A 24,914-nucleotide genomic window follows, 5' to 3' on the forward strand; every position below is an offset into this window, starting at 1 on the left:
TCGGAACTCTGCAGTGGCTTTATCTGGGGAATTATGCTGAGTTTCATGAGGGCCAATATTTTTAATCACTGTCACTGTCACTGTCATCCCGTTGCTCATCGATTTGTTCGAGCGGGCACCAGTAACGTCTCTTATTGAGAGACTTATTGTTACTATTTTTGGCATATCCAATACACATGGGGAGCTTGCCAGGCTCTGCCGTGCGGGCTCGATACTCTCAGTAGCTTGCTGGGCTCTCCGAGAGGGGTGGAGGAATCAAACACAGGTTGGCCGAGTGAAAGGCGAACGCCCAACTGCTGTGCTATCGCTCCAGCCCATATTTTAATACGTTGCCAAAAAAAAATTTTTTTTTAATTTAAACAGATTCAAATCAAACGAAGATCCAGGCTTCAGATGAGGTGTTTTAAAAAAACAGAAAGACATAAGCTAGATGACAGAGGGAAAACACAACCTATACGAAGACACGCTTTCAAGAGCCAGGTGACAAGAGGGGCAGTTTATGTACGAATTATGCAAACTTGTTTGCTGGGCCTGGGAGAAAGTACAGCAGTAGGCGCTTGCCTGGAATCTTGCCAATTCCAGTTCGAATCCCAGGTGCCGTACGTCTTCCCCTGAGTACCACCAGAGGTCACTCCTGAGCACAGCGCCGGGAATGGTCGCGCCTACTGCAGCGGGTGTCCCTACTCTCACCAACGAAATTAAGAATAAAAACTGGGGAGCTGGAGCAATAGCACAGTGGGTAGGGCGTTTGCCTTGCACACGGGCGATCTGAGTTCGATTCCCAGCATCCCATATGGTCCCCTGAGCACCACCAGGAGTAATTCCTGAGTGCAGAGCCAGGTGTAACTCTCGTATATACTCTTGTATATCGCTGGGTGTGGCCCCCCAAAAAAAAAAGAATAAAAACTGGGATTTTATTTGCTGTTGTGGGGAAATGAAGTAGAGGCCCTGCTTGTAGGCAGCCACTCACCCCACCAAAAGACATTGTCTCTGCTGGCTGAAGAAAGGGTGTTATTTGTAGTTAGTAGGCGAGAAGGGTAAAAATGTAGGCAGGAGTCAAAACCGAGTACCTAACAAATCCTAACATTACTTCCTGAATGACAGTTTCCTCTCAAGTGAATATAAGAGCTCATGGGCTGGAGCAATATGACAGCAGGAAGGATGTTTGCCTTACACCTGGCTGACCCAGTTTGATTCCTAGCACCCCATTTGGTCCCTGAGTTCAGAGTCAGGGATCCTGAACACCCGCTGGGTGTGGCCACTCTCACTCCGTAAAAATGGAAAGAAAAGAAGAGTTCAACCCGCTGAGCTCTTAATAGAGGTCAGCCTGTGCTGTCGTACCTGTGTCACTTCATTGGGTCTCCAAGCGGCCCAAGCAGTCGACTCTCCTCATTTAAGAGGAAACTGGGTTGCAGAAAGGTTAGTTGACTTTCCCGAAGTCACACAGCTACATGTGCACTCGGTCGCTGGAGGTGAGAGGCCATACGCGTCAGCCCCGTGGCTCTTGCTCTCTAATTTAAGATGGAATCCTGCAAATATTTAAGACATGACCCTTTTTTTTTTTGGCTTTTTGGGTCACACCCGGCGATGCTCAGGGGTTACTCCTGGCTTTGCACTCAGGAATTACTCCTGGCGGTGCTTGGGGGACCATATGGGATGCTGGGAATCAAACCTAGATCGACCGAGTGCAAGGCAAACGCCCTACCCGCTGTGCTATCGCTCCAGCCCCGAGACACGACTTTTGAGGGTGGGGAGCCACACCCAGCAGTGCTCAGGGATCAGTCCTGGTGGGACTTCTTGGGGGTACTGGGGATTGAACTCAGGTTGGATATGTGCAAGGTAAGAGCTATACCCACTCTATCTCTCTGGCCTGTGACCTTTTTTAACCATCTCCTGTCTTTAATGATTACCAATCAATTTTGTTTGTTTTTGCTTTCTTGTATGTGGGCCACACCTTGCAATGCTAAGACCTCTCCCAGCTCTGTGCTCTGAGGCCATGCACAGCCGTGCTCTGGGCAAACTGGTGGCCATGGATAAAACCTGGACCTCCTGCATGCAAAGCTCAGCCCAATGGGCTAACTCTCCAACCTCTAACTGGTTGATCTGGTACTTTTGCTTCTTCTTGGGCCATTTAAATTTACACACACACACACACACACACACACACACACTCGCGCACACACACATCTCTCCCCTATCTCCACAACTCACTCCAAACCCTTCTCCTCAGGAAATCTGCTGTCAATGTCCACTGGTTTGTCTTTTCATTTCATTTTTATCAGTTATTCAATTATGTGTTCTTGTATTGCATACAATGGGGAGACTAGCCAATACTTGCCTTTTCTCTTCTGACTTGTTTGGCTTCACAAAAACATTAACAGTTTTAAAGGTTATTTTGAAACGTGGATTCTGTAAAATATTGTCTATTATTCTCCCAAAATCACGTACCTTGTCATGTTTCAGTACTTGAAGGTAGCCTATGTCTTCCCTCTTTTATTTTACAGAGGGTTTTTTTCTTTTTGTAATTATTGCCCATTTATTTTTCAAGTGAACTTTCACAGTAATTCTGTTGTTTCATTTCTTGGCCCACAGCCAGCTGTGCTGAAGGGCTACTCCTGCCTCTGTGCTCGGAGGCGCCCCTGGCGGGCAGGCAGTCCTGGGTATCCACCCCAGACATCCTAAATGCAGAGCTAATGCTCAGTTTTTGAACTTTATTTTTGGGAATAAAGGATTTTGCTCAAAAGTGTCAAACATTTAGAAATTGAATTGTAAAGTGGTTGGTACTTCCATCCATCAAGTGTTACGTGTGTTCATTTAATCCTTCTTTCAAAAACAATGTACTGTGCCATTTTCCTACAACATCTACAAGTTCCTTTTGTGGAAGTGTAATATCCTCTTATGCTTCCTACCTTATTTTTAGTATAGAGAAGTGCTATTTACTTGCAAATAGGATCCCTTTTGCTGGATATGCAGTAAGAACCATTCAAAAAAAGCTCAGAAACAGATAAGGACTATGTGCGTCATTCAATCACATTCAAACCATTCTGAAAAGATCTGAAAATCTACGCAGGAAAAACACACTCATTGTTTATGCACGTTTTGGTAACATACTTAAAACGGTTGTCGCTGATGCGTTTCCATTCTGCTTCTCCCGTCGGGAGAGAGAGCAAACCGTGCGGGTGACTCTGAGCGCCACCTCCCTCAGATTACGTTGCTCTCCCCGAGCTATCCTGAACCTCACAGTGCAGGCTAATCATTGACAGAGCTTTACAATCACCAGCTTTTACCGGAGCGTTGATAAGACGGTGCAGCAGTCAGTGGCAAATGAAGCCAGGCTGTGCAGCAGAATCTCCAGGGAATGAATGGATTCTCCTCAGCCCTGATGCGGGCAGCGCACGTTATAGGAAAACAATGTCCACCCGCGGACGGCACGGATCTGTCATCCTGTCAGCCTTTATGCTCCTGAGGGCTGTTATTGGATTCTCTGGAGACGGAAGAGCCATCTGGGCTAAAGATCCTCATCTTAGCCCAGTAAATGAAAGTCAACTGTTTGTCTATGACACTTTTCCTAAAAACTTTTTTTGGGGTGTGGGGACTGGAGCATTTCAAGTGGAAGGCACCTGGACGGCAGATGGGAAAGGACCGTCGATATGGGACCATTTCATCCAGACGCACCTGAAAGATGTTCACAGCCAGAATAGCTCCAGTGACAGCTACCACCTTCTGGAAAAAGATTTGTCAGCCCTGGATTTTATTGGCGTTTCTTTCTATCAGTTTTCAATTTCCTGGCCAAGACTGTTCCCCAATGGAATAGCAGCCGACGCCAACGTGAAAGGTCTCCAGTATTATAATTCACTTCTGGACGCTCTTGTCCTTAGACGCATTGAACCTATAGTGACTTTGTACCATTGGGATTTGCCTTTGGTGCTACAAGAAAAATATGGGGGGTGGAAAAATGAAACCTTGATTGATATCTTCAATGACTATGCCACATACTGTTTCCAGATGTTCGGGGACCGTGTCAAGTACTGGATTACAATTCACAACCCATACCTAGTTGCCTGGCATGGATATGGGACAGGGGCGCACGCCCCTGGAGAGAAGGGGAATTTAGCAGCTGTCTACACTGTGGGACACAACTTGATCAAGGTACTGTACAGTGAGATTAATGTTGTAGTTTCAGAATATAAGGAGTTCACACATGTGCATACACACACCCTTGTCTTCTGCTGAAATAATTCTTTATTAATATTAAATAATAGGGTCCTCAGCTTAGCCTAGCCTGATTCTTCAGTGCTAGCCTCAGCTTTCATATTGAAAGTAATCTGGATTCTGTTTTCTAAGAAATTATGACAGTATCCAGTCAGTGTTCCCAAAATGTGCACTTTGAGACAATTTTTAAGCCAACTGTAAGTTAGAGCAAGAGTATATGATTTTACTTTCAATCTGTGGGAAAGTAGTTCCTTATGAATTTGATTGTTGACCCTTTTCCGATAACATGCAACTATTTCAGAATTGTACTTAAGGCATAGTCACTTAAAATATTGTTACTATTGCTATTCTTGGTTTTGTTTGCTTTTGTTTCTGTTGCTATTTTTCATGATATAATAAGCTAGACAAATGTTAGCTGACACATATTAAGTACAGAAATTGAAATAACTAAAGTTCACCCATTGGGTTTGTTTGTGTTACATGGGAGAGCAAATAAGGCTGTTTAAGAGCTAAAATTAGACTATATAATAAAACCTGGAAAGAATATGCTCCATTAAAAGTCTATCTCAAAAGTAAGAGTTTATGTTGGAAATGACAAGTTATTGAGATAATAGTGAAAAATAGCAAATAAGAGCTAATAATATTCATTGAGCTCCTAATTCTGCACCACCGGCTAGCCTGAGCATTTAATGTGCATTATCATATGTAACCCTCATGATAACCTTATGAACTATGTCCAACTCTTATCCCAGTGTTAAAGATGAGCCCGAAGATCAGTGAGATTAAATAACTTACTTCACGTTTGAGACAAAACTGTAGCTATTTGAACATGGGATTTATAAATGACTTTGTATAATAAAGAATAAGTGTCTTCTTTGAAAAGACTTTTTAAAGGCAACCTTGCAAACATTCTCAAAAGATTTTGCCTGACATGTTGGCTATTCTCTAGAATCAGGTTACTGTGAAGAATCAGGTAGTATACTTAGAAAAAATTACTTTGTATACTTATATTTTGAAGATGAAAAAACTTTACTAATGTCATCATGTGTTAGAGGTGGTCATTTGGTTTTCCTTATCCTCAAGTAATTAGATTTTTATTTAGAAAAGTGAACATTAAAAAAATGTTAAATTCATGGGCATTTTTAAAAGTATACAACATAAAATTACTCTATGTCTAATTGCATATAGAAAAATATCTCCTGGTCTGGAGAGAGTATGGGGGTAAGGCACTTGCCTTGTACACATTCTACCCAGGTTGGATCCCCAGCCTCACAGCTATCACTGTCAGGAGAGACCCCTGACCACAGAGCCAGGAAGAAATCCTGAGCACCACCAGGTGTGGCCTAAAAACCAAAAGGAAAAAAGAAACAGAAAAATATCTCTTAATGCCTCTTCTCTTTTTAAACTCTCTAGATTATTGAACATTGTACATGTATAACACATTATACAATGTAATGTGCATTGTACTATGGTTTCAATCACATCTGCTTTGCAGTAAAACAAATTGCATTATGATTACCAGGTCACTTATATATCTTTGAACATAATTATATTATGGACATATTACTAATATGATATTGTGACTTGGCAAAACAAGAAAGGCTTTAATGGGAAGAAAACTCATAGCTATTATGTCTGAAGATTATGCATATATCAATTAAATTTTATTTTATCTGGCTAATTTAACTTTAAATACAACACACTCATATAAATTTAGAAACATCAAATGGTATCAGAGAGGGGCTGAAGCGATAGTACAGCGCATAGGACTTTTGCCTTGCACACAGCCAACCTGGGTTCAATGCCCAGCATCCCCTATGGTCCCCCAAACACCACCAGGAGTAATTCCTGCATGCAGAGCCAGGAGTAACCCCTGCATCACTGGGTGTAACCTGAAAAAGGAAAAAAAAAATCTGTGTCTAAATTGTATCAACGAATGAAAAGTGAAATCTTTTGGTTGCCAAATAAATGATGTTAATAATGAGAACATTCATAAAAATATTCTGGTAGTTAACTTAAGTCCTTAAAACCTGGTTTACCCAGGGATGAGAGAGATAGGACAAGAGTCAAAGCACTTGCCTTGCATATGGCTAACTTTGGGCCAATCCTTCACAACACATATGGTCCCTCAAACACCACCAGGAATGATTCCCTGAGTACAGGGTCAGGAGTAAGCTCTGAGCACAGTCAGGGCTGGGCCAAAAACCAAAATATGGGGCCAGAGCAATGGTACAGTGGATAGGGCATTTACCTTGTAATTGGCCCATGGAGGTGGATCCCATAAGGTTCCCTGAACCCTGCCAGGATTGATTGCTGACACTGAACCAGGAGAAAGCCCTGAGCACAGCTGAGTGTGGCAAAAAAACAAAACAAAAAAACCAAACAAACGTAGAAACACACACACATACACACATACACACACACACACACACACACACACACACACACACACACACACCAAGGCCGGAGTGATAGTACAGCAGGTAGGGCATTTGCCTTGCATGTGGCTGACCCAGGCTCAATCCCCGGCATCACATATAGACCGAAGAGCACCACCAGGAGTGATTCCTGAGTGCAGAGCCCGGAGTAACCCCTGAGCATCGCCAGGTATGACCCAAAAAGAAAAAAAAAAACAAGTAAACCAAAAAAGTGGTTATCTTACAAAGAGTCATAGGTGACCAAAAAGTATATAACATTGTGAACCAAGGACAAATCGATACAATTATATATTTTTGAATTTTTTAATTGAATCACCATGAGCTACAGTTACAAAACTTTGATGTTTGAGTTTCAGTCATACAATGATCAAACACCCATCCCTCCACCAGGGTACATTTTCCACCACCGATGTCCCCAGTACCCCTCCCCCCACCTGGTACAAGTATATTTTTTAAATAACTTTCTCCTGATAAACACAAACAGAAGAAAGTTCTACCAAGTAGATATTGCTCCTGAATAGCATAGAAAGTTCTGTTTCCAGGGACCAGAGAGATAGTACAGCGGGTAGGGGCACTTGCTTTGCACACGTCCAACCTGTATTCAATCCCCAGCACCCCATATGGTTCTCTGCATCCCTCCAAGAGTGATCCCTGAACAAAGAACCAGAGTAAGTCCTGAGCAAAGTCAGGTGTGACCCCAAAAAACAAGAAACAAAAAAGTGTTTTTAGATGCATTGCCTGCAGATTGAGGTAGATTCTGCCCATCACCCAAAGGAAGTGCTCTGGTTTGATTGGGTTTTGTTTTATTTTGTTGGGGGGCATATTGGCTGCACTTAGGGCTTGCTCCTGGCTTTGCACTCAGGGATCATTCTTGGTGGGCTCGGGGAACCATAGAGGGTGCCAGGAATTGAACCCAGCTCCCCGGTGTGCAAGACAATCACCCTACCTGCTGTACTACCACTCTGGCCCGCAGAGTAAGAATTCTGAAGGTGAGACAGATGTCGCTGTTTGAAATGGAGGGATGGTATTTTCAAGTTATGTTTTCCACATAATTTCTATCTCTTTAAAATTTTGGAATCACTCCCCTAACTCAGGAATGTAAAGGGTCTCATGAAATCAGTCAGGAAATGGAACCTGCTCCATCACCCAGGGGCTGGAAGCCCCAGAGAGAAACCTTGCGTGCCTGGGAACCCAGGGGGATCTCATTTTCCCCAAGTGCCCCTCTGTCTTCTGTTAACATGGGAAACAGTCATATGATTCTTGTATGTTGCAATCAAGGCTTCTCTCCTCATTGGGCTGCTTCTTGACCAAGAAGCAGCAATCTCAGGATTCATCTTCGGTCCAAGAACATATGTCTAAATGTTTTTGAAAGTCTAATATAAAAACAAAAGTTCATGAGACGGTGTGGGGGGAGAAGGCATGAAGCTGTAGTACAGAAAGTTAGTCTCTTGCCTTGCAACCTGGCTTCAATCCCCAGCATTCCCTGTGGTCGCCCAAGCACTCCAGGTGTAATTCCTGACTGCAGAGGCAGGAGTAACCCCTGAAAAATCAGGGTGTGGCCCAAAAAGAAAAAAAAATACCCTAAGCTAAACTGAAACTGAACTTATAGGTGGCCAGAGACTATTTTCTTCTCCCATCCCCAGATACTGACAAAATTTCATAGGAGCTGTTGTGATCTTTTTAGTTCTGGGAGGATCTTTTTGGAAGGCGAAGTGGAACCACACCCAACAGTACTCAGGTCTTACTCCTAGTTCTGTGCTCAGGGGATCACTCCTGGTGGGGTTCAGGAACTCCTGTGTGGTGCTGGGTATCAAACTGGGGCTGGCTGCATGCAAGGCAAGTGCTTTACATGCTGGATCCTCTCTCCAGCCCCAGATTAATCTTTAAAAAATTCCTCCATCTGAAATGTCCTGGCATGGCAGAAACCTGAATGGTGCAGCCTGTTCTGACACTGACCTGGAATTTAGACGCCACTTTATTGCACCTTTAATAACCAGAAGGCAAATCTAAGCCACTGGGGAAATTTTGCCATAATCCCAGACCCTAATGAATGGTCCCCTCTGCAATTTTTGACCTTACCACGGTGACCATCACTTCAAATATTTTCTGTCATTTGGTGGGCGGGATTGGGGAGGGGACACTTGGGAGGGCCATACCTGGCAGTGTTCAGGAGTTATTCCTGGCTCTGCACTCAGATCACTCCTGGCGGTGCTTGAGGGATCATATGGGATATCAGGGATCGAACCCAGGTCAGCCATGTGCACGGCAAGCCCCACCCCTAAATATCACCTTTGCCAGCATCTATCTGGTACCTTTTATTAGATCCCATTTTACTGAGAGTGATTATTTCTAAGAGGTCATGTGTCACTTCCCCTCCTTGCAGAGAAGTTGGTAAGTGGGTTCCCAAAGATTTGGGGATGGAGTCCTGACCTGTCAATCGAACCTTGAAGAAACCAGATCTCCACCTTCCCCCCCTCCTTTCGTGACCACTCGCCCACGCCCTTTCTTGGCATCCTGGACCCCACACACTGGCCTGCAGGCCCTTCCTGGCAGTGTCTGGCTTATTTTGTCATGCCTTCCGCTCAGCTTCCACTGTGCCCTCTTCAATGAGCGTTCATTCTCTAACACCCTGCCCACCCACTCCCCACCTTCCACGACTCGGTGTAAGTGAGCACCCCCTCAGAGCTACCCCTGCCCCTTGAGGCGGGTTAGCGCCCCCCTTGTGATCTTCCCCCCAATACAGTCCACTTGCACCGTAACACTCGCCCCCTCTGGTACTTGTCTGCCTTCCCAGCTGGTCTCAGTGGGAGGGGAAAGGAGCCATGTTCCATGTGCCTTTATTTTCCAGCCTCTATCATATCAGGTACAAACCGAGTACCTGGTTGGATGGTTAAGCCCTGCAGCCTTTCTTTTTCAAGCCTTTCCATTCAAGAACCAGTATCAGGTGCCATATTCATAAGCCAGTGCATTGTAACTAGTTCTTTTTATTTCCGGTGGGGGGACACACACCTGGCAGTGCTCAGGGCTTAATCCTGGCTCTGTGGTCAGGGATCACTTCTGGCAGGGTCAGGGACCCTATGAGATGCTGAGGTTGGCTGTGTGCAAGCCAAGGGCCTCCCTCCTATCCCATCTCTCTGTCCCCTAATTCCTATCAAGTCACCTGTAGCCATGCAGTGTTTGAGTCAGAACTCTGAGTTGCAGGTGATAGAAACTGAGTTCAAGTTGGCTCCCACAAAAATGACCTGTTGTGGGCTGGAGCGATAGCACAGCGGGTAGGGCATTTGCCTTGCATGCAGGCAACCCGGGTTCAATTCCCAGCATCCCATATGGTCCCCTGAGCACCGCCAGGAGTAATTCCTGAGTGCAGAGCCAGGAGTAACCCCTGTGCATCGCCGGGTGTGACCCAAAAACCAAACAAAAAAATTTCAAAAATGACCCATTGTCTAGCTCCACAACCAACAGACAGAAACAGAGGGGCTGGGTGAAAAGGACCTTTATCTCAGCCTCTCAACTCATTTCTTCTTGTGCGTGGAAGTCAAATGCTCTGCTGAGGGGAGGGGAGATCCCTGCCGCTGTTTTCAATAGTGAAGACCTCTGCCCTCCCGCTAGAGGAGCAGGGCCTCAAGGCCTCACACTTGTCAGGGCAGAAATGCTGCCTGTTTCCAAATCAATAGAAACACATTCATCACAACTTAAACACAGGGACTTGCCACCCCCCACTCCTGAAGAACATTTGAGAGACTCTGAGGAAACAGGCACAAAAGTTGAGGGAGGTGGGGCCGGAGCGATAGCACAGCGGGGAGGGCGTTTGCCTTGCACACGGCCGACCCGGGTTCGATCCCCGGCATCCCATATGGTCCCCCAAGCACCGCCAGGAGTAATTCCTGAGTGCAGAGCCAGGAGTAACCCCTGAGCATCGCTGGGTGTGACCCAAAAAGCAAAAAAAAAAAAAAAAAAGTTGAGGGAGGTGAATTCGCTCCTGGAACACTTATTCATTTCTGCATTAAATACTGCCAGCTTCCATCACTGTTCTGGCTTCCTTTCTTGACGGTGTTGGGAATCCAAGACCTTACATGTGCTAGGCAAGCTCTCTACTGCTCGCTGCCTCCCCACTCTCCGTCATGGTTCTGATCACGTCATGAGTCCAGAATATTATCCCTCAGAGACAGGAACTGTGTGCCCATCTATGAAGCACCAGGATTTCCTGCCCTTGGCGCTACTGACATTTGGGGGGCATATAATCCTTTCTTGGACACTGTGAGGGAAGGAAGGGGCAAGGAGACCTTGCCTGTGCACTGTAGGATGGTCGGCAGTACTCCCAGTCTCTACCAACCAGTTAAGAACCTTTGTCCTTTAGATCCTGCCGGAAGGCTGGAGAGCTAGTACAGTGGGTAGGGTGCTTCCCTTACATGCAGCCGACTCAGGCTCAATCCGCAGCACCCTATGTGGTCTCCTGAGCACTGCCAGGAGTGTTACCTGAATTCAGAACCGGTAGTAAATGCTGAGTGCTGCTGGGTGTGATCAAAAACTTAAATCCAAAACTAACATTGTCATCTTTGTTTCACCCCATGTCACGTCCTATTCAAAAAGAGGTAGGGCCCGAGCAATAGTACTGTGGAGAGGGTGCTTACCTGGCACCCATATGGAACCCCCAAGCCTGTCAGGAGTGTTTGATGAGCAAAGTGACAGGATTAAACCCTGGAGCACTGCCAGGTGTGGCTTCCCCCAACACCTGCCCCACAAAAAAAGGGGAAGGAAGATGTATCAGGCTTAGCAGGCTTCACTGAGTATGTAAACTTCATTCTGCGTGTTCACATTTAGCCCTAACAACTAACCCAGTGTGTCACTTAAAAATAGGTCATAGGGGGAGGTGGAGCAATAGCACAGCAGGTAGGGCGTTTGCCTTACATGCGGCCGACCCAGGTTCAATTCCCAGCATCGCATTATGGTCCCCTGAGCACTGCCATGAGTTAATTCCTGAGTGCAAAGCCGGGAGTAACCCCTGTGTATCGCCGGGTGTGACCTAAAAAGCAAAGAAAAAAATAGGTCATAGGGGTTGGAAAGTTAGTACAGCATGTAGGACACTTGCCCTGCACACAGTTCACCCAGGTTCAATCCCTGAAAACCCATGTGGTCCCTCAAGCGTGCTAGGAGCGATCCCTGAGTACAGAGCCAGGAGTAAGCCCTAAGCAGAGGCAGGTGTGCCCCCCCCCAAATAAAACCAAACAAAAAGAAGGTCATAAGTGCTTTTCCATATAATATAAAATGATTCAAATACTATAATACTTTAAATGGGAAAATGCAAATATTCTTTTACACTGAAACAGTGCACTTTATTTCTAAATACCATAAATTTGTTTAAAATAAACCTTACAATACTATCTTGAATAACCCTACAATACTATTTTCCACAGAAGAAAAGATATGCTCTTTCTGTAGACCAGTGATGAAATAGTTTTAAATTCCTCAGGGATTCAAGAGGTTGCTCCATAGTGTAGAAGAGGCTTTCAGGACAAGCAGTGTTGGGAAACCAACACAAAATCAAGGTCTCAACAACTATTCCTGGACGTGGACCTCAGCTCTACTGCTTCTCTATTTTTCCACCTCTGAGGAACCCTGACTTAGCACTTCTCTTTCTGTCAGACGCTCACAGAAGGTTAAATGTATGTTCATTTGCAGAAATAATTCCATCAGCTATTTTCTCTTTAAGGAAGATCCACTTTGTTTGATAAAGGATTTTCACCTGTGACTGAGTAGTCAGGGATGTAGCTCAGTGGCAGGGCCTTTGCCTTGCATGTGGCTGACCCAGGTTCAATCCCTAGCACTCCAGATGATCCCCCGGGCCTGCCAGCAGTGAGTCCTGAGCACTGTCAGGTATGGCTCAAAAAACAAGGGGGGAAAAAGTGAATTTTATACAAACAGGCTTCCCCAAACACCCCATATGATCCCCTGGGCCCCACCAGGAGTGATCCTTGAGCACAGTCATGAGTACTACTTGGTGTGACCCCAAATCAAAACTAAATAAACAAAAAAAAGTGTTATGTGGAGCTGGAGCGATAGCATCATGGGTAGGGCATTTGCCTTGTACTCGGCTGACCAGGTTCGATTCCCAGCATTCCATATGGTCCCCTGAGCATGCCCAGGGGTGGTTCCTGAGTGCAGAGACAGGAGTGACCGCTGTGCTTCACCAGGTGTGACCCAAAAGACAAAAAAAAAAGTGTTACCTTAAGGAACTGGACAAATAGTGCAGGGGTTAAGGCACTTATCTTGCAAGCAACCAACCTGGTTTGGTCCCCAGTGCTGTATACACCCCTGAGTACACAAAGCCAGGAGCCATTTCAGAGCACCCCAAATAGGGACCAACCCCCCAAATAAAATGTTACCTTACAAGTCCATCTTGAAACTGTGGAATGCTGATGGCTCATGAGACGTGTTGTTTGTTCGTTTTGAGTGATATGTTCTTAAGGGGTCAGTTGTAGTCTCCTATTTTTAAGTGATGATTATTTCCATAATTAAAAGGAGCATAAAAGTAAGAGGCTAGAGAGAATTTCACCTATGCACACATATTAGCTTCTGGGCCACACCAGCAGGCCTGGCCTCCTTCCCCCTCTGTGCTTGGGAGACCAAGCGGTGCCAGGGATGGAAGCTGGACCTTTCCAAGGGAAGCAGCTCACGAAGTAATTGCTCTGGCCCTCAGAATTTTACATAAGGCTTGGGGGCCACATCTAGCGATGCTCAGACTTATTCCTGGCTCTGCACTCAGAAATTACTCCTGGCAGTACTAAGGGGAGTACTGAGTATACAAATACTCAGCTTGCACAGTACAGAGTAATTACTTACTTACTTGACTTGTAAGGTAACATTTTATTTGGGAGGTTGGTCCCAATTTGGGGTGCTCTGAAATGGCTCCTGGCTTTGTGTACTCAGAGGTGTATACAGGTCCTGTATACAAATATCAAATATTTGATATACAAATATATAAAATACAACATAGGTTGTCGGGGATGGAACCCAGGTTGACCACATGCAAGGCAAGTGCCCTATCCGCTGCACTACTGCTCCGATCCATGTTTTATATTTCATTGAAAAAAGAAAAAAGAAAACCATCACCTGGATATATAGTGTGCTTGTTAAAGATTCTATAGACAAAAAAATAATGTTTTTCTATTTTAAGTGCAGCTGCTAGGGCTGGAGCCTCAGTCTTCACACACACAAGGCAGGTCTTCTATGGCTCAGTCACGTCATGGCCCACTGTTGACGTTCTTAACCAAAATTAAGTGTGAAAATGGTAAAAACAGTGTGAAAGAGCCATCATCCCAGGACTCGGAGCTGTGTCTTCTCTGCCAATGGACTGTTGCAACAGCTTTCTCAGGCAAGAAGCCTGCAGTATTGCACAGACCCCTGAAAACAGATCAAATGTCATCAGTGAATTTCTACCCAACCCACCACCTAGATCTAGAAGACTGTAAGAGCAATATTTATAAATGGAAATGCCAGCAAGAGCCTTCTTTAGCTTTATTTGGTTTGAGAGATATCTTCAAGAATGATCTCAATGAATAGTTTTTTCATAAAAAAAAAAGGATTAAAAAAACTCATTTTTTCAATTTGGTTTGCAAGAGCATAAGATGACAAAATTAACTTTTGCTAAATTGTTTCACACACACAAGATTAGCTATCTGCATATTTTTTTGGTCATTGATGGACAGAAAAATGAAGGTTTAAAAAGAACACATTTGGGGGCTGGAGCAATAGCACAGCGGGTAGGGCGTTTGCCTTGCACATGGCCGACCCGGGTTCGATCCCCAGCGTCCCATATGGTCCCCCGAGAACCGCCAGGAGTAATTCTTGAGTGCAAAACCAGGAGTAACCCCTGAGCATCGCCGGGTGTGACCCAAAAAGCAAAAAATAAAAAAAAATTTAAAAAAAAGAAAAAGAACACATATGGTGCCAGAACAATGGTAGAACAGGTAGCATTTGCCACCCACTGACAGGTAACTCATTTCTATAGACAAAACCTCCAGTTTTGATGCCTTTGCCAATTGTTGCTCCCTTACTATTTTTCTTTATATCCTACATAAAAGAGAACTTTTTTTTTAATGTGGAGAGGTGAAACCTATACACATATGGATAGAACTATCCATGTGCTGTATTTAAGGACAGAAACAATCTGTGTGCTTCTTTATTTGTCCATCAAAATGTCTGAACATAGTTACCTGGCAGAGGAGAGACCCCGATCTTGAGGGGGCCTCCCAGGGCGGGGCTTATCCACTGCACTCGGCGGTGCTGACCCTGCGATTTCCCCAAATGTGGGAAACTGCATTGACGCTCTCCGCTCAGGGGAATGTCTGAACAATTTATCTCCTGATTTATACAATATCCCTTTTGTTTTGTTTTATTTTGTTTGTTTTGGGCCATACCTGGCGTTGCTCAGGGTTTACCCCTGGCTCTGTGCTCAAGGATCATTCCTAGAGGGGCTCAGAGGACCATTTGTGGTGCTGGGGATTGAACCCAGGTTAGCTGCATGCTAGGCAAGCGCCTTACCCACTGTGCTATCTCTCTGGCTCTTTGAATATTTTTTTAAAATAGCCCCTATGATTTTAATATTAGTTCAAAACTTAAGTGTCCCATTAAATGTATGTCCCTAGTAATCTCATCTAAAATTAAAATGTATGTTAACATTATTCTTTATTTAATTAGCTAATGCATAGCACCTACATTATAATCAAAACTCATTTCTGGGGATGGAGTGATAGTACAGCTGGTAGGGCGTTTGCCTTGCATGAGGCTGACCCAAGTTCAATTCCCAGCATCCCATTATGGTCCCCCGAGCACTGCCAGAAGTAATTCCTGAGTGCAGAGCCAGGAGTAACCTCTGTGCATCGCTGGGTGTGACCCAAAAATTGAAAAAACAAAAAAAGAAACTCATTTCTTTTAGGAGCTGAGATGCCTCTAGAAAACTATACAAGTAATAATTAAACAACCTAAAGTTAGCATTTTCAGATATATCTAAATTAACTTTGAATAAATTATGAAAAACACTTGCTAATAAAAATTTCCAAAGAAAGTTACTATACCAGAATATCATTGTTACATAAAAAAGAATCATGTAGAAAACCTACCTGTAGCCTATAAGCAGTATTTGAAGACCTTCCAAAGAGCAATATTTACCTTTTCTAACCATTAAGCAGAAAAAGTTATGCTTCAGTGAATGATTAACAAGAGCTTAAATAAATGTAATTATAAATGTTCAGAGAATAATGCTGGGTTATATTTAAACAGCTTGATTTGGTATGGACACTCTCATACACGGAAACTTAGATCCAAGTAGGTATCAGAAAACATCATAATGAAAACAGGGCAATGACGCAACTACGAACAGACAGGAATTTCACATTACTTAATAGTTTTCTGCTGCTGCCCTGGGGTCACACCTGATAATGCACCGGGGTTACTCATGGTTGGTGCTCAGGGGTCCCCACTCCTGGCAGTGTTTTGGGGACCACCGGTGCTGGGGCTAGAAACCAGGCCTCCTGCATACAAAGCATGAGCATTTGCCCTACCCCTGTAGCTTCAAGTAAGTCATTTTATAGTTTTAAGTAAGTCATAAAAATGTCTCACTGTGGGCTAGAGCGATAGCACAGTGGGTAGGGCATTTGCCTTGCACACGGCCAACCCAGGTTCGATTCCCAACATCCCATATGGTCCCCTGAGCACCGCCAGGAGTAATTCCTGAGTGCAGAGCCAGGAGTAACCCCTGTGCACCGCTAGGTGTGACCCAAAAAGAAAAAAAAAAGTCTCATTGAGAAAACTCAGCATTACAAAATGGTAAAGAAAAATGGTGCAGTGCTTAGATACAAATGGTTCAGTTGCTGCAGGAATACTGAAAATATGCTAGAACCCTCCAATTGACTCCCCAAGAAAGAAGGCCTCCGAAGGGATTCAAGTGGTTCCAGGGTGATCTAGTGGTATTACCTGAGAATGTTTTTGAAAAGATGTGAGGCTGGAGAAAACCAGGATCTGTTAGTATTTGGTGGAGTGGTTCTTCCAACCATGGTATCTGGCCTAGAGATTATGTGACTAAGTCTCAAGCAAAGGACAGGGCTTACCGCTATCGGAAGGACTTTCATGTTAATCACGTAGGAATTGCAGATCTCCTCCTTTTGCCTTTGAACATCAACACATTATTAAGGATTTAAAAAAAAACATTCTTTAATATGTAATGAAAAAAACATTCTTTAATATATAATGAAATACAAAACAACTGAACTTAAAGATAAAGTCTGTTTTTTCCTTTGAGGTTTTTTTTTTTCTTTAGACCTTTGGAGAAGAATGGACTCAGGGGGCAACGAAACTCACTGAAAAAGAACTGTTTTTCTTGAGCTTTTTTCATTATAAAAAGAACCTAAACTGAAAACCATTTCAACAATACAGAAAAAACATAAAAATAAAAAGGTGGGGTGGGGGCTAAAGCAATAGCACAGCGGGTAGGGCGTTTGCCTTGCACTCGGCCAACCCGGGTTCAATTCCCAGCATCCCATATGCTAAGCACCACCAGGAGTAATTCCTGAGGGCAGAGCCAGGACTCACCCCTGTGCATTGCTGGGTGTGACTCAAAAAGCAAAAATAAATAAATAAAATGAAAATGAAAAGGTAGGACTGGAGAGAAGTACAGCAGTACAGTGGGCACTTACCTTGCATAGAGGCTGACCGGGTTCCAGGCCCAGTACCACACCGGGACCCCGAGCCCCACCCCACCACTGTGATTTTGAAGCACAGCCAGAAGTAAGCCCTGAGCTTAGAGGGTGTGCTACCCCCCAAAAGAGAAAAAGATTTTCTCTCTCCCTAACTCTACCCCAGAAGTAACAACCACTTGCCGTTGTTCAGTGGTCAAGTATTTCTGTGTCTATATAAACATAAATTACATTTTAATAAAAATTGTAATTATACTACATTTAGTTCTGCTTATCAATTCTTATTATTAAAATATGAAAATACTTTGGTTTTCTGTTTGCTTGTTTTGACTTTTGGGCCACACCAAAAATCTGAGCTTACTCCCAGCTCTGAGCTCAGGAATCACTCCTGGAGGTATTCAGGGGATATTCAGGAGACCACATAGGGTGTCAAAGATCAAACCCGGTTTGGCGAAGTTTAAGCCAAGCATCCTACCCACTTTACTATCTGTCTAGCCCCAAGTATATAATTTTTTTTGGCTTTTTGGGTCATACCCGGGGATGTTCAGGGATTACTCCTGGCTCTGCACTCAGGAATTACTCCTGGTGGTGCTTGGGGGACCATATGGGATGCTGGGATCAAACCCAAGTGGGCTATGTGCGAGGCAAACATCCTACCGCTGTACTATCGCTCAGACCCAAGTATATACTTTTTTGTTTATTTATTTGATTTTTGAGTCACACCTGGTGTTACTCAAAAGTTACTTCTGATTCTGTGCTCAGGAATTACTCTTGGCATACTTGGGGGTCCATACTGGGTGTCATGGATCGGCGTGTGCAAGCAAATACCCTCCTTCCTGGCTATACTATCACTCGTCCTGCATATTATTTTTATTATGCTTTTTTCTGTAGTCCTCTTTCCTGTTAGAGGTCATAGGTTATCAGAAGGCAAATTAGTGACTTGTTAAAATAATTTGAAAATGTAATAATTGAAAAGGAATTGGGGAAAATTCATTAAGGTGAATTTTCATATGGCCGTTACTGAGCTTTAGAAAATGTGAATCTGAACTATTAAAAATAGGATGAGTTAAGGAGGCCAAAAAGATTTAAAAAAAAAAAAACAGCCAACGGGGGGTTGTCTTGCTAACAACTGACCCAGGTTTAATCCCCAGCTCTATGTAAGATTCCACAAGCCCTGCCAGTAGTAATCCTTGAGCACAGAGTCAGGAATAAGCCCTGAACACCACTGGGTATGGCCCAACAACCCCCCTAAAAAAATAGGATGAGTAAGCACTGTAGCACTCTTGCACTGTCATCCCTGTTGCTCATCGATTTGCTCCGGCGGGCACCAGTAACGTCTTCATTGTGAGACTTGTTGTTAATGTTTTTGGCATATCAAATATGCCTCGGGTAGGTTGCCAGGCTCTGCCGTGTGGGCAGGATACTTTTGGAAGCTTGCCGGGCAATCCGAGAGGGACGGAGGAATCCAACCCAGGTCCGCCGTGTGCAAGGCAAACGCCCACCCCGCTGTGCTATCGCTCCAGCCTCCCTTGTGCCATTTTGAGGACTGAATAAGGCTTGGCTGCATGCAAGTCAGGTGCCTTGCCTCCTGTATGATCTTTCAAATCCAGAAATTTGTCTTTTTTAATGTCCTACCAATATAATTTATTTCTTCAGCCAAATTTTCTTGGACCCTGGCTGGGGGCGCCGGGAGAGGAGCAGTAACTTTGTGAATATTTGAGTTTTCTCCTAAGAGCAGAGAGTAAGATAGTGTTTTCATGATTTCAAAAGGTTGCTTTGAAGCCTAAAATGTTCTTAGGCTGAAATTGTTGTGGGTGGGTTGCTCCCGAGCTGTGCTCCGGGGGCCTCGGGCCAGTCCCTCTGATACCCAACCCAGCCATGCGGGCGCGGGCGTGGTCCCTGGTTTGGGCCTGCAGCAGGGCCGTTGGAGCCACAGAGCATTAGGGCTCCGCGGCCCTGGGATGGAAGCCCGCGCTCCGGGAATTCACAGGGTGCTCCGAGCCCTGTGAGCGCTCCTGCCAGCCCGAGGCTGATATTATTGCAGGCCACTTTGACCGGCTAAATTGTCCAGGTGGCTGAATATGCATAGGAAGCCCTGGGTTCGATCTTTGACATAAGCAACCCTTTGATAATGACCGGAGAGAAGAGATAAAAGAAAACAAGCGAACTATTGGAAGAGAGGGTGATGGGCACTAGGGAGAGAGCACAGTGGGCAGGGCGCTTAGCTGGCCAGCGGGCACACCAGGTTCAGTCCCCACCAGGAGGGATCTTTTTTTTTCTTTTTGGGTCACACCCCGCGATGCACAGGGCTTACTTCGGGTTTTATCTCAGGAATTACTCCTGGCGGTGCTCTGGGGACCAGATGGGATGCTGGGGATCGAACCCGGGTCAGCCTCGTGCAAGGCAAACACCCTAACCGCTGTGCGATTGCTCCAGCCCCAGGAGGGATTTCTGAGTGTGTCAGGAGTAACTCCGGAGCATCGCTGGGGTGGGCCAAAACGTAAAATGAGAGAGATAGAGACAAAGAGAGGATGAGGACAATATTTCATGAGATTAGTGAAACTGCAATATTGCTTAGATAATTCCAAAGATTAACAACAACAGAAAAGAGTAAAAATTATTTTTGCTGGGAAAGATACTTGGAAACATTGACAGGAAACCCAGAAAATATGAAAACTATTTGCTGTGATTGTGGGGTCTTAGAATAAGCTTTCAGTTTTACTCTCTCTCTCTTTTTTTTGTCACACCCAGTGATATTCAGGGCTTAATACACCTGGCTCTGTGCTCAAGGATCACTCCTGGCACTGCTCAGGGGACTGTATGGTATACCGGGCATTGGCCGTATAGTATACCACAAGTGACGGGGTTTCTCAAGTACCAACACAAGCCTGGCCAGGTCCGTCCATCTGTTTTCAGTGCATCCTTTCCCGGAGTGTCCCTGTCAGATTTTCCTACCCTCTCACCTTTTTTTTGGGGGGAGGGGGGCTTCTAAAGATACACAAGTTGGGGCTGGAGAGATGGGACACAGGGTAGGTAAGGTGCTTGCTGTGTTAGATTAAGTTCAACCCATGGCACCTGAGCGCAGCCGGGTGTGGCCCCCAATCCCAAATAAATAAATTAATAAACCATCCAGATGGGCAAGGCAGCTTCTTGGTTTCCACCACTGAGGCATCAAGTCTGGATTCCAGGGCCCGCAGAGCACAGCTGCCAGCTCCCGCCCGAGGGAGGCAGGAAGGGGAGCTCGGGACAGGGCTGTCTCGCTGCCAGCACGCCCTCGGAGCTGGCTGGGAAAGCAAAACCTGCTGGCTCCCCCCGCTACACTACTGAATGTAAAGAACAAAGGTTGACGCTCCCTCCAATCAATCATTCCAAAGGTGGACGGCCTTGTCCAGGAGAGAGGATGACCTTGGAAAAGCACCCAGAGCCTGTTGTGCAAGGCTGTGGGATGGCTCGGCTCGGGTGACCTCCTTGGGCCACCGGGTTCTCGCCACGGGGCTCAGGTAGATGTTTCACCCGGACTGCAGCCCCTGCAGAGTCTGTCCTGGCGGCCCTGGCTGTGGGCATCAGGGCTGCCTCTCAGGGCCTCCCCGCCATGTCCCCGGAGAATGAAGAGGCCGGCCTGCCGCCAGAGTGCGCACAGATAACCCTAGATACCTTGATAGTCAGTGCAAACAGCAGCCGAGGGGAATGAGACCCCGGGACTGCGAAGGTCACCTTGGGGGTTGACCAGCACATGCTGACCTCTCTTTCCAGAAAACTCCAAGGAAAGGTGTGGCCAAGATAAATGCCTCTCCTCTCCTGTGTTGTCTTATTTCTCATGAAAATGCTGGTGATGCAGCCAAGTATTTAGGCGGTCTTTCAGATAACCCTGAAATACGTCACAGAATACCTATTGTATGGTGTTTGGGGGTCCACACCCATTGGTGCTGAGGGGTTACTGGGACTGGTGCTCAGGGGGCTGTGTGGTGCTGAGGATTGAATCACTTGCAAAACTTGCATCAGTCCTTTGAGCCATCTCTTTGGCTTGGATAGAACATCTATCTTAAAGAAACATTCCCTGCCCTAACTCCAACTAGGAATAGCTCCATGCATTTAAAGAAACTACAATCCTTCCTTCCTTCCTTCCTTCCTTCCTTCCTTCCTTCCTTCCTTCCTTCCTTCCTTCCTTCCTTCCTTCCTTCCTTCCCTCCTTCCTTCCTTCCTTCTTTCCTTCCTTCCTTCCTTCCCTTCCTTCCCTTCTTCCCTTCCTTCCTTCCTTCCTTCCTTCCTTCCTTCCTTCCTTCCTTCCTTCCTTCCTTCCTTCCTTCCTTCCTTCCCTTCCTTCCCTTCTTTCCTTCCCTTCCTTCCTTCCTTCCTTCCTTCCTTCCTTCCTTCCTTCCTTCCTTCCTTCCTTCCTTCCTTCCTTCCCTCCTTCCCTCCTTCCCTCCTTCCTTCCTTCCTTCCTTCCCTCCTACCTTCCTTCCTTCCTTCCTTCCCTCCTTCCTTTCCTTGTTTTTGGGTCACACTGAGTGGTGCTCAGGGCTCACTCTTGCCTCTGTGCTCAGTGTATCATATGGGATGCCAGGGATCAAACCCGGGGTGTGCAAGGCGAGTACTTACCTGCCCATTGTACTATCTCCCCAGCTCTCACACTATCCATTTAATGTCTGATGGTATCACACTTGCAAGGTAGCTGGTAAATCAATGCCCAGAGTCTTGTATATATTCAATGCTCTACAACTTATGCACTGGAGGTGCACAATAGCCCTGAAGATAGGAGCTGAGTCTTTTAAAGAAGAAAGATCTGTGGCTCCAAGGGATTAAGCAGCTGATTAGACTAAAGCAAAGAATTTCCCCCTTTGAATTTCAGCAATGCACAATTGTTTCTGTTTTGAAACACGAAGGGGGGCAGGGGAGCTGTTCTCAAGCTTTTCCACTATGGTTCCAGTCCCAGAAAAACCGAGGGGTGGGGATGTGACGCAGCAGCAAAGCATGTGTAAAGCACCTACCTTGCCTGCATGAGACCTGGGTTCTGTGCTTGGAATCATTAAAAACAAATATAGACACTGAAGGCCCTGTAAGAGCTGTTTGGGGATGGGGTGGAGCTCAGTGGTAGAGCATTTGCCTCCTATGTGTGAGGCCCCAGAGTCAATCCCAGGTAACACACGAAAGAAAAGGAGAGGAGAGGGGAGGGGAGGGGAATGCATGGAAGGGGAGGGAAATGGAGGGCACTGGAATTGAAGAGGAGAGAAGCTTCGCATGTGGGCGACCTGGATTCTCCAGTAGCAAAAACATAAGCTCACGGTGAGAGCTGAAAGCCGACTCCGTGTGTTCAGCCAGGACTTGGGGTCGGAGTGACAGCACTGTGGGTAGGACGTGGCCAACACGGGTTCCATCCCCGCCAGCACCAGATGGTCCCTTACACCTGTCAGAAGTAGTCCCTGAGTACAGACCCAGGGATAAGCCCGGACCACCACCAGGTGTAGCCCAAAAACAGACAAAAAGAGATTCAGTGTTTGTGCACTTGCCGGAGGAGCATCCAGAGAGACAAGCCGGGAGGTCTGTGAAGAGGCAAATCTTTCAGCATCGTCTGGATGCTAAGGACAGGGCGGGGATGGTTGGGACCAAGAAGTGGCTTTGGGCACTGTCGACTGGCCTAGAGTCCCTATCTACTGCTGATTCTGGGGGCGAACCCGGCCCTTCAGACAGGCTAGGCGTGTCATGCTCTACCACTGCGCTGCCACCCAACCTTAGGATTATTGTTTGGGGAAAAAAATGGGCGGGGTTATTGGATCACATTCAGCAGTGCTCTTGGCCCTGTGCTCAAGGATCACTCCTGGCTCTGTGCTCAGAAATCACCCCTGGAAGGGGCTTGGTAGACCATATGCGGTGCCAGCTACGGGACATGCGCAAGCATCTTAATCCCTGTACTCTCAATTTCTCCTTCCCCTCGAATCATTGTTCGGAAAGCATTTTTTTCCTCTTTTTAATTGACATAGGATGCCAGTCTGAGGACATAGTGCTGCTTTTGGGGCTGCAGTGCTGGGGACCACCAGGGCCACCCCAATGGTGACTCTGGCCTTTGGGGACGACAACCGGCTCTGTACTCAGCAATCACTCTTGGTGGGCTCAGGGGAACATACAGGATGCTGGGGGTGGAACCCGGGGATGGACCCTGGCCATGGGCAAGGCGAGCACCCTGTACTGTACTGGCACTCCAGCCCCTGCGACTCGGGGCTTTCTATGAATGATGCTCTATGTTTTTCTTGACTTTTCTCATCATGCCCCATGTTGTGCAACTGGTATGTTCCTGTTCAACACTTCTCAGTCTCATGTTCCCAGGGCAAGTGTTATGACCTGTGATGGGGGCAATGGCTCAGGGGACTGGAACACATGCTCTGCATGCAGGAAGCCCAGGTTTGAACCCCAGTACTGTGACCCCCACCCCCAGCATGAAGGTGCCTGTTATTCTGGGTGTGGCCCCAAAACAATCCAGAAAAGATTATTTTTGCCTCTGACTGGGAGCAAGGCAGGCACTCAGCACTGGCTCAGTATGTGTGTGGGAGATAGACTGGGAACAGATCGTGAGGTTCTGCTTAAGCGTGTTCAGCTGCAAATGTGAACTCTAGGAGAAACATTAACTATAGCATCCTGTTCTGGGGGGAGTGTGGGTCGCACACCCAGCAACGCTCAGGGCTTACTCATAGCTCTGTGCTCAGGGATCATTCCTGGTGGCACTCAGAGGAACATGTGTGGTGCCATGGGCTGAATCTGGGTCGCCACTTACAAAGCAAGTGCCTTAGCCCTGTCTCATCTCTCTGGCCCCAAGGGTTTGTTTATTTGCTTGTTTATTTGCTTGTTTTGGCTATATCCAGGGATTTGCAGGGCTTACTCCTTCTCTGCGCTCAGGGGACCCTATGGACCCAAGGACATCTCCAGGGTCAGCCACACACAAGGCAAAGCACATTAACCCTGTACTGTCTCTCCAATCCCACATTCATCCTGTTCCCCTCTCCAACCCTGGGGCATCCCATTCCTGGAAGCACAATTCCACATTAAGTGGAGTGGGTTGAAAATGCACTGTAGTACTGTTGTCCCGGGGTTCATCAATTTGCTCGAGTGGGCACCAATAACATCTCCATTGTGAGACTTGTTGTTACTGTTTTTGGTATATCGAATACGCCACAGGTAGCTTGCCAGGCTCTGCCATGCGGGCGGGATAGTCTCGGTAGCTTGCTGGGCTCTCCAAGAGGGACGGAGGAATCGAACCCAGGTTGGCCGAGTGCAAGGCAAATGCCCTACCCGCTGTGCAGAGCCAGGAGAGCCAGGGTTTTAATAAAACCTTTTATTCCATTTCTTTACTCCAAAAATACATTTAATATTGTTTTCCTTGGGGCCAAGGGCTTAGTTGGAAGGGCTGAAACTTTGCGTGCTGGCGGCCCTGATTTGAACCCTGACATTCCATGGTCCGCCAAGCATTGCAGGGAGTGACCCCTGAGCACCACTAGGTGTGGCCTGAAAACCAGATGCTTCGTTAATGTGGTCCATAAAAAGGTCTTCTACCAGTAAAGTGACAACCCTGGTAAGGACACTT

General features: G+C 46.1%; 1 protein-coding gene across 1 annotated transcript in view; it reads left to right on the forward strand.

Annotated features, from left to right (window-relative positions):
* The first annotated feature begins 3,324 nt into the window (after positions 1 to 3,324).
* The window catches only part of KLB (klotho beta), a 32,371-nt gene continuing 10,781 nt past the window's right edge, over positions 3,325 to 24,914 (forward strand). Inside the window, exon 1 of the mRNA XM_004608020.2 lies at positions 3,325 to 4,149. Within this exon, the coding sequence (XP_004608077.2) occupies positions 3,325 to 4,149 (825 nt within the window). The remainder of the gene's footprint in view (positions 4,150 to 24,914) is intronic.

This window comes from Sorex araneus, chromosome 5 (genome assembly GCF_027595985.1).
Source record: "Sorex araneus isolate mSorAra2 chromosome 5, mSorAra2.pri, whole genome shotgun sequence".
Taxonomy (NCBI): domain Eukaryota; kingdom Metazoa; phylum Chordata; class Mammalia; order Eulipotyphla; family Soricidae; genus Sorex; species Sorex araneus.